Source organism: Staurois parvus, unplaced genomic scaffold (genome assembly GCF_062004578.1).
Source record: "Staurois parvus isolate SC_StPar_1 unplaced genomic scaffold, SC_StPar_1.0 ptg002140l, whole genome shotgun sequence".
In the NCBI taxonomy this organism is placed as follows: Eukaryota; Metazoa; Chordata; class Amphibia; order Anura; family Ranidae; genus Staurois; species Staurois parvus.
In genome coordinates this window covers 1,961,192-1,972,196 of record NW_028319936.1, presented here as the reverse complement: position 1 = coordinate 1,972,196, position 11,005 = coordinate 1,961,192, and the positions used below count along the sequence as shown (strand labels likewise).

General features: G+C 38.4%; 1 protein-coding gene across 1 annotated transcript in view; it reads right to left on the bottom strand.

Annotated features, from left to right (window-relative positions):
• Positions 1 to 339: 339 nt before the first annotated feature.
• The window catches only part of RUNX3 (RUNX family transcription factor 3), a 177,035-nt gene continuing 166,369 nt past the window's right edge, over positions 340 to 11,005 (bottom strand). The window contains exon 6 of the mRNA XM_089665191.1: positions 340 to 6,998. Coding sequence (XP_089521317.1) covers positions 6,481 to 6,998 — 518 coding nt within the window. The 3' untranslated portion in view covers positions 340 to 6,480. The remainder of the gene's footprint in view (positions 6,999 to 11,005) is intronic.

The window sequence follows — 11,005 nt, the reverse complement described above, 5'->3', positions numbered from 1 at the left end:
GGAGTAGTGACATGGAGTCGGCGAGTGTTTAGGAATTGGAAGAGGGGGAACTAGGACAGATAGCGTGGTGTTTTATATCTTAACGAAGAAAATGCATTACGGTAACAAAACACTCAGACTTTAGAATCACTTTAAGCTCAGCTTTCATTAGGCATTCATATTTCAAACTCAGTCTGGAGAGTCATGAGAGTCAGAGGACATAGCAAAAGAATGGGGATATTGAACTAAAAACAGCACATATACCAGCGGCCTTGTTTGTTTTTTTTTTTACTCTATATATTCATTTTTTTATTTTACACGCAACCTTTTTAGGAGCATGAAGACAAAAATGCAAATGTATTCATTTTAACGTCACATTTATTTCACAATGCCTTTTTACATTTATTTTAGCATTTAATAATTACAATCAATATTTACATTTTTGGTTTAATTTTGAGACAACACTTGTTTTGACATAAAGAAATGTGCATCATTATTATTTCCTGTTGATTCTTTGTACCCTAAAATTAGTTTAAAGACACTGTGAATTTTTGCCGAAAAAGTTCCTTATAAATACAGTAGATACAGATAAAAGAGTTGTCTTGTGTAATATGGTAAAACCTGTTGTATAATACTGTTTGAACTAGCCATATTGCTTCAATGTTCATTTAATGGCACCACTTCCACATTCTGACTCTATTGTTTAGAAAAAGCTGACTATACCTGTGATGTATGCTGCATGTCAGGGGTGGACTGACCATTTGGAAACTCGGGCACTGCCCGAGGGCCCGGGGTCAGTAGGGGGCCCCATGAGATGCCCATGGTACCTCTTTCATAGGCTTTTTTGAGTTTGGGCAAGGACACAGGGGCCCCATGATCCCCTATTGCCCAGGGGCCCCATGAGGTGTCAGTCCGCCCCTGCTGCATGTACCATAAGGAAATACTTGGGAAGATTGAGATCCCTAATATGATTCTGAATCCACAGATTATTTTACTGGGGTTACATTGAGAACCATCAGCTTTGTCCATAGGTGTTAATCTTTTTTTAATTTTTGGAAACCACACATTTTTTTGAGATCCCAAAATAAGAGTAAATCTGTATTCATTAAATCTGCATAAAAGTAAAAAAAATCTTATTTAGGTCACCAGCTCTCAAGACTTCAGAGGCATACTCCCCGTTAAACTGAAGGAACAAAGCACAGGTTAAACTAAAATAAAGGCAGTTAGGGTACAAAGTCAAAGTATCTTCAGAGTTCATACTTAGGCGGTATATGAACTAAATTAAATAAGTGCAGAGGAAGGCATAATTAAACTGTGGTAATTGTGCTTTTTTGGCACACTTAATTGTTTTAAACATATTTGCCTCATTGATATTTTATCAATTACTACTTGAAATAAAGCACAAGAAAAATCAAAGAGAAATTCCATGTCATTGCTAATGCTTTCAAAGAAACACTTCAAATGTGTTAAAGTCAGAGATCCTTCTCATTATACCTTAATCTGTAAGTCAATGTGGCCACAATTTAAGTGCTAGCTTCTTACCTATGGCTTGAATCTGCTGATGCTTGTTCTTTAAATCTCTCTCCTTCTAGTTGATGTATTACCAGTCAGATTTAAAATTCCAAGGCAGGTTTATGTATATCTGGTGAGTATGATGACTTTTTCTACCTAATGTAGAACTAACTTTTTGCCATATATATGAAGACTCCAGTTGGTGTGTTTCGGAATGCCTCCCCATCATTACAAACAGGTATTAAAAAGGGTTCCCAAATAACCAGATTACTAAGTAGGAATGGGCTGGACTGGTGTACTACAGCTGTTTCTCAATAAATAATCTAAGCACGGAGAGGGTAGACTTTCTATATCTGAAGGCATTATTTTATATTTTGACTGAAAAGTACGTTTGAATAGTAACTGTATATTGACACAAGGTAAGCATTAGGGAGGTTTGGTGTGCCTTGCTACAAAAGCTTTGGTACCTTCTGCCACTGTAATGTGTCAGTTGTAATCTGAAATCTGCATAAAGCAGTATGTTTCCCAACATTGCTTGTCCAGTAAAATCTATGGCTTTGCTTGCAGCTCAGGATAAGTTGGTGGGTCTGCCTAAGGTTGCCTTGTAGAGAATGATGGGCAGCCCAAGGCCCAACCCACCCACTTGTTTATAGCTGCTGACATGGTCCAGTGCTATTAATAGAGGATGTAGACACAAGGTGCAAGCCAGGCAGCAGGCATCAAAATTATTAACAGGGAATACCCTAATGCTTCATTCATTTGTGCAAAAATACAGATCCCCTTTCATGTAACACCAAAGATTTTTGATGGGTATTATAAATGTTATATTCACTTTGCAATGAAACACCAATAAATTATATTTATTTACTCTTTCTTAACAACATTTGATAAAAGAAAGGTGATAATTTTAACACCAAATAAATAAATGGCTTGTAAATATATAATGCATATAATTGTCCCTGCATTTTACGAAGCAATATGAAATAAATTTGAAAAATAGTATTTCACACACATATATATATATATATATACAGTATATATACAAATACATAAATTAAAAAATATTCATTTCATCTTTTAAAATAATGCATATACAAAATAAGCAGAAATAGTGCAAAGCAAATAATATTAATATATTCTTAGGAAAACCATTTTAGCATGCCTACTTTGAAAAAAAAGTATGCCATACAGGCTTGTATCAAGCTCAATAATACGTACAGTATAATACAAATAGAAAAAAGTCAGTTGATTTAATACAGTGTATTGACAGAGAAATACTTGATTTACCCAATGTATTTGGACTAGACCACATTAGCATTGATAATTTGAACATCTTGTATGAAAATAGGAGGAAATATTTTGCTTCATTCATTTTCTTACACTTACTAGTGAAAACTCAGCTGAAATTACATTGTTTTTATGCTCAACACAAATATACTAATTTCTTCAACTTTTTTTTGCATGATGTTCTTAAAGGCTTAAAGCACTTTAAACTGGTCACCCACCTGATTTGTGAATCACTCAAGAACCAGGGCAATAAGATTGTCATGCTAGATTTCTAAACTTCCCTGCTGTGGATATAACAAAGATAAACAATGGTATCCTACTCTTTCAGCTGAATTTGCCAATATGTAAAATAAAAATGCAACTGCAAAAGTGGGGTAAAGTGGTTGATTTACTAAAGGGGAATATTCTTATAGTTTGTTGAGTAAACATTGTGAACTTCCTAAGTAAATCAGCCCCAAGATATAATCAATTATTGATGACTCAGCTCACCAGCATCTACCCGAAGCTGAAATCTTTATTTTGGCTGGATTATACCTGTCAAAGGTATAAAAGGCTAATACAAGATTGCTTAGAGTTCCAATAATGTCAGTTAGAAATATATTATTTTTACAGCGGACAAGATTTTATTGCCCCTTGTAAAAAAAAAATAATAATAACAATATTTTACTTATCAAAATAAGAAAACATGAAAACTATTAATGCAAATAATAAATCAAGAATAAAAATATATATTGTAACAAAATTTCATGAAATATAGCATTTTTTTAATTTGCACAGTAGACATAATCATTATTTGACATTTTAGACTTGCAATATATTTACTTTCCTATACTTTATCATATGTTCTCTTTAATTACTGCAAAAAATTGGAGATATAGCCACACAATACTGACCTTTTTGTAACATAGATTTCATAATACTGAGCATGAAAAATATTTTAAAACAGGATTCTAAGAATTGATTTTATTGATAAAAATGTATTTATAATAGTTTCCTTTGTAAGTTCTTGACAGGGGTTCAGTAAAGTGCACTGTTGATATATTTATCCGCCAAAATTCTTGTAATTTTGTTCAGCCAGTCTTGTAAATCACACACTTTCACCATGGCGCATAGTCTGGAGAGTGACCTCTATCCATGTGTCCAAATGTTCCCCCTCCTATGTTACTTGCCTGCTTGTTGGACTATGAATTAGCAGTATCATATATCTGAGGTAATTTCTGTGCTTCCCTGTGCAGGTAAAATGCTTAAAGCGGAGCTCCACCCAGAAGAGGAAGTTCCACTTTAATGCATTGTCCCCCGCACCCCGTTAAGGCTTGGCACCTTTGGGGAGTAGGTACCGGAATTTGACAGGTACCAACTCCCACTTCCGCTGCGATCGCCTAAGCAATCGGAAGCATAAGTTGTCCTCCCCTGCTCCCTCCCCTTAGTCTTCTGGGACACATGACAGGTCCCAGAAGACTACGGGGCCATTCACAAAGCACAGCGCTTCTCGTGCATGTGCAGTGGGTGCCCGGCTATGAAGCCACAAGCTGACACAGCCGGGTGCCCACACTGAAGATGTCAGCGCTGGGGAGAGAAGACGGCTGGTGAAACCAGCCACGGTGAGGACACCGCTGAAACGTGGGACAGGTAAGTGTCTGTATTTTAAAAGTCAGCAGCTACAGTTTTTGTAACTGCTGACTTTTTTTTAATCAACTGGAACTCTGCTTTAAGCACACTCCTACATCCTCCACTGCCTGAATACATGATAAGCTTGATTTGGTAAAGGCATAACTTTCCAGTATAATGTCTGTGAAGGTTCTCATTTATCCAATTCAGCTGGAGTTGTTCTGTAATGTTGAAGATGTTTCATAGTTTATTGTAGCCACTTCTGCAGTTCTAATGAGTGCCAGCATTTATCACCATCTGCCTTGACCATGTAATGTGTCAGGGCAGATGTTCATTGTCCAAGAGCAGGATGGGAGGTGTGAAAGCCGTAGGATCACCCTTTTCTAGTTACATAATCCCATACTTGGTGTCAGGAAGTCTGCATAGGTTTTAGTCCTTCTATTAACATGGCTGAAGGTGTGAATTGTTGTTGAATCTCTGGGGTACAGATGGCATTATATGTGGAAGACAGACTGGGGTTAATTTACTAAGGGCAAATAGACTGTTCACGTTAGAAGTGAAATTTCCCCAAAGCTTTGCTATTTTTTTTTCCTTGTATGTGAACAGCCTAATTGCATTTAGTAAACCAAGCCTATTGTGTTAAAGGCTCTTACTCCTGTTTAAGGATGGCTGTTCCAGTTTGACATAGATGATCCCTTTCATGCTTTTTTCGAATCAGATGTCCTCTCTCTCCAAAATTGGCATCTCACTGTCCTCAAAAGAATGTCTGCCTTCCTTAAGGTGCTGGAAAACTGCTACACCTTGACCTGTGGTTGTTGTTGTTGTTTCCCCAACACACATGTCCTTTCTTTACCCCATACACTGCATTGCATATATCAAGTTACTTTGCTTGTGTTTGGGTGCTGGGTCTTTTGGATTTTCAGACTTTAGTTCCAGAATATTGCTGGGCTTGGAAGACACAGGGATGTAATATTTCCCAAGTATACATCTGAGTTTCTGTGACACTTCAGCTACATACAGGATAACTAAATTACGTTGTGTGTTCTGCATGTTCCCTCTTTTTCCTGGTCCTGTATTTTTACTGGTCCTTGTGAATATTTTTTTTAAAGCCCAGTTTGGGTAGCCACAAACTTTCAAAGCACTTCTGAGATGTGTTTTTGTTTTGTTTATAGACTCTGTTTGTTGTTACCCTTGTTGCCCAATGTTGCAGAGTTTTAATAACCCTAGTTTATGTCAAAAACTAGAATTTGGTCTGTGTGGGTATGTGGGCAAAAGTCTGCATGAATAAATTCCTGACATGTCAATATACAGACACATTTATAAATCTATATATTTAAAAATCTGTGCATTTTTTTAATTGAAAAGCAGTAAGGCCTGGAGTGGTGATGTCACCCATAGGCTTCAATGACCCATCCATTGTCAGTGCTCCATACTCTTGCCCTGGCTAACACAGGGAAATGGGATCACATGACTGGACTGGAGCAGCCTGCAAATATGTATGTATTTGCATGGTTAGTAAGTATAGGTGGTAGTTGTAGTACTCGAATTCTTTTGAACTGCTTGAAATGTCACAAAAAATAATCAGTGCAGTGCCTGCACTGCATATCTTCACTTTCCATCACCACTGGGTCTTCAGTATGTAATACACTGCTGGGTATGTTGGATGCCTGGTCTCCCGGTGAGCACTGTGGTTCCTTCTACCAGGTACTACATCAATCCTATGTCCAGTAGTGATGTAGAGGTCAGGTGGGAACCACAAAGCCTAGAAAGGGATGAGGTATCCAGATACAGAAGATTAACCAGGCAGTGATAGTTCTGCAACAGAGCAAAGTGGGCAGCAGAACAGGCGAGTATTGCAACTCTGGTCATATCCCTAATCTTAATGAGTGATGTGGTTTTTGTTTGAGATGATAATGCTTACATAAGTACTGAGATTGCTACACTATACATCTAAAAAAACACCTGCAATACAGTGATAGTTCTTAATACATTTATATCTCTCCTATAATACAGTATGTACCATCAAGTGATTATAATTGCATCTGCTTTGCACATTCCAGTAGCTTCAGGTTTCTTGATATCTTTTAGCTATTCTTAGTATGGTCTCCAGACAGGCTCATCCATTCTCCCGCTGCTGGCTAAAGTTGTGGGAGAATTACTATGGCTTCCATCTGCATCCACTCCATCACTCTGGTTGGCCAGGTTGTGATTCATCAAGTTGTTTCCAGCTGCCACACTAGTGCAAGAAGAAAGCATTCGTGAAGGAGAACGTTCTCCAGCAACCATGGAGAAATGGTATGATCCTGAAGATGTGCCATAGTATAAATGATAAGGAGAAGCATTGGCTTGGAATGGTCCACTTTGGTTTTGAGATGAACCAGGATATGGTGGAGGAAGGTAAGTGGGATGGAAACGTGTTGTGGTAGGCATACCTGTCACACTTATGCCTCCTATTCCAGTTGTTGAGGGAGAAGCCGTGTAGGAAAACGCAGAAGACATGGCTCCAGGATAGTGCACTCGAGCATCTGAAAATCTTGTCTCTGAGAGAGATGGCAAAGTAGAAAAGGAACGATCAAATGGTCGTGGATCTGAGAAAGGGCTTAGATCTGTTGCTGCAGTTAAAAGAATAAACAAATCTTAGTTAATTATGAATGACTAACTGCTAATTGCAACCATATATCAAAACTATATCCAGATAAACATTTGTATAAATCTTTTTGTGCTACAAAATATTCTTATTACGGGCAGGACTTCATGTCTTTGAGGTCACTTCTGCTGAATGAAATGCATGCCCATTGTCAGTAAGGAAGTGGGGCAAAGAAAAGCTTTGCGAGCACACAGTGATGAGAGATTTCTGTGCCGACAGTAGGCACCTTTTACACTATGTACTGTATGTGCACACTTTGTATGTTAAAAAAAATAAATAAATATATATATATATATATATATATATATATATATATATATATATATAAAATCTTAGATTGTAAGCTGTAAGCTCCAAGGAGCAGGGCCCTCCTAACCCTCTTGTATTGAACTGTATTGTTGCAATATTGTCTCTGTCATATTGTAAAGCGCTGAGCAAACTGTTGGCGCTATATAATCCTTGTATAATAATAAAATTAATCATAATATTAAAAACACTCATACTGTATAGCGGTTTCAAAAATGTTTTAATAAATAGAATTACACTAGTACAGGTTTCTCTGATGTTTAACAATGTGACAATTGTTAGCCAAACTAGAAATGAGGAGAAATCTTACTTTTGCAATACCTGTTTCAGCTGCAACTTTCAAAAGAGTAATTTAACTCTAACTTTCCCCAAGATGGAAGTGAGGGGAGATCTTCTAAAGGTAGATATCAACAGCAATAAAATCCTTTCCCAGCCTGAAGTTCTACTTTAGCTCTGTCTTTGTCTTTCATATTACCAGGTGAGTTCTGCAACTATAATAACTGCTTTTACACAGAAGCTGTTTTTGTGTGAGTCCCAAAATAAAAAGAAATTGAATTTGCTGCCTGCAGCCTAGCCATTTCATTTTCGTATCATGTAATAAAATATACTAATTATAACCAAAAATAAAACTTGTAGACAACAGCAGTGGTAAATTGGACAGACATGGTGAAGGAAATAAATCAGAACTTCAGCTAACACTACTAATTACTATTGTAATTTTACAGATACATTGATGTAATGTGTCATGTGTACTTTTTCAGATGTGGGCAAGTTTACACAAATCCCCCATTGATAAGAAGGGAATTTTAGCTACCACGCCATGTAATGGATTAAATGGTTAAACCAAAGGAAGATGCCTTGTTAATTGCACAGCACAAACTGCTTCATTGCATGCATCCCCATGTCACACATAATCTGAAGAATTTACACTTGGGACGAGTTGACTTTTAATGCATTTCTCAGATGTACTGCAGTTTGTAAGTATACTGTATACAATTATATAAACAAATATATATATGTGTGTATTTGTATGTTGGATTTATACACATAATATGCAGTGTCCACTATTATATTGTCCTATGTGGTACAGCCGACTGGGTAGAGTGTTGAAGTGCACTTTGACTTTGCCAATCAAAATATTTCAAGGATATGTTTATTTTCTTCTCAAAATCACACCAGCTGCTTCACCAAGTGAATGAGCCCATTTATCCCTAAGAATTTGGCCATTGTAAGGTTGAGCCCAGGGACCAAGAGCTTCCAAATCTGACCTGATATATCTACGGAAATGTCAATGTTTTGGATTGGGAAAGCGGTGAGGTGTGGTATGTATATAAATTAGAAGCCATGTAGAGGTCAGAACTGCTGATTAGTTGTGTCCGTGTTCCTGGTTTATGGTGTAATTGCTTATGCTTTGCTAATAATCTGTCTTCTTTAACCTCTAGCAGTTCTGCCATGTGAAAGACTGTCTTGCCCATGATATTAAAGTGGTTCTAGAGGCTCAAGGTTTTTTACCTTCATGCATTCTATGCATGAAGGTAAAAAACCTGTGTTTAGCAGCCTCCTAGCACCCCCTAACAGTTATCTGAGCCCCATCTCAATCCAGTGGTGTCATCAAGAGCCTCGGTTCTCCAGGGACTCTCACTCCTGATTGGCTTAGGCAGCAGTGGGAGCCATTGGCTCCTACTGCTATCAATCACAGCCAGTAAGACAAACAGGAGAGGGAGGGGCAGGGCAGAGCTGTTGCTCTGTGTGTGAATGGACATGCAGAGCTGCGGCTAGGAAACATGCCTACTCGGGTGCCCCAATAGCAAACTGCTTGCTGTGGGGATACCTGACAGGAGGGAGGGGCCAGGAGCTCCTGCGGAGGACCCGGACTGCCTTGTACAAAATCACTGCACAGAGCAGGTAAGTATGATATGTTTCATATTTTTAAAAAAGGAAAAAAAACAAGACTTTAGTTGTTACTTTAAGTTAACTAGTGATAGGAAATCTGTAAAGAGAGAAAATATTTCCTTAAATATTGACATCTATACAGAGAGATGGCTTGAGGATTATGCAGGTGCCCAGAGATCAGTGCCCCATCCACATTACAGGTATTTTAAAATAATATATTTTCCTCTGTTTCACAGAAAATTTAGATATTTAGGCAGATTCACCCACATATTTCTTTTTTGCATTTTTCAGGACAGTCTACAGGAGGCAAGTGCAAAGATTGAATATCAGCAAATACAAATAAGAATGTTTAGCAGCCTCTAGTGTACATAGGTTTTATGTGTTTAGTTCGAGGCTTGCTAGAAGCCTGGGCATGAGTTAGCCTGGGATTGAGTCACCAAGGTTATTTGAGATTAAAGTATAAATTCACCTTTTGCACAAAAATAATAAATGTACATTTTGTTGCAAGTAAAAAAATATGCATTTATTATTTTTGTCTACAGGAACCTGGAAAGCATTGCACCAGCGATTAGCAGATCACTGATGCCATGAAGCTCTCCTGCAGACCTGTCGGAATATCTGCTTGTCATATGGGATGTACAAACAAGCAGATATTCTGACAGGAAGCTTCAGTGAACTACTATGGCAATGCACAGCGCTGTGGTAATTCATTGAAAACTACAAGCCGACAGCCACTAAGGCTTTTGGGGCTTGCAGTTCATTCATTCATGGAAGTCTATGAATGCATGATGATGTGGTCGTGTGGGTGGAGCCCTGCAAGGCTGTGCTGTTTTCAAATTCGACAGATAGTACGGGGACATCTCCCCGTACCATCTGTCAGACTTAGCGGAGGGGGGCAGCGGCTGCGGCTATGGGAACATGTTACATGTTCCACTGTAAAAATTGGTGGAACATGTAACATGTTCCCAAAGGTGAACCTATCCTTTAAGGCTGAAGGGTTCTACAGGTCAGTTCTCTGATACCTGCCCCTGCTCTAGAACCTTGGAGAAGTTTCTAGAAGCAGTGGGCGAGGGTGAGGAGGGTCTGATCTGCATACTTATTGGAATCTGGCCAATCCTCAGGCAGGAGGCCTGGAAAGGTGACTAGGTCAGCCCTTAAATATGAGATAGCCTGGTAATCAGGGGATTTCCATAATTTTCTAAACGCATCAGAGGGAAAACTGCAGAAGTTCTTAAGTTGACATCATAAAAAATTCTGAAATGTTGTAGTTGCCATTTACACTATTGTAATGTGGTCTCTGAGCAGAGAGCTGTGACTGTCAGTCACCGACTCTCTGCTCTGCCACTCCAGTGTTCACTTGAGCACTGGGCTGTGATGGGGGTGGAAGGGGCTGGCTCAGGCTCTCGACAGATTACTGAGAGGCTGAGCCAGGTGTCAGTCCCGGCTTCTGGGTTGATCTCAACCAGATTATGGTCAGGATCTTTTTCAGAGTCCTGTACATACATTATTTATGCCTAATGAACCTTATAACAATCTTGTCAAAGCAATGGCAATCAGCCACAAATTTCCAACATGGTCAATTGACTGACATTTGTGTCCTAAGGCTGGCTGCGGTGGTTGTATCACATATTCTATCAAATTGTTGTTTAAACATCAGAAATATGTTGGCAAAATACTTTTTTATACTTTTAATGTGAACTTTAAATTAAAAGTAGAAATGTGGCCTCCTGGTAAAAAAAAACTTGTTGCAGCACCTAAGTGTATCTGCACTTA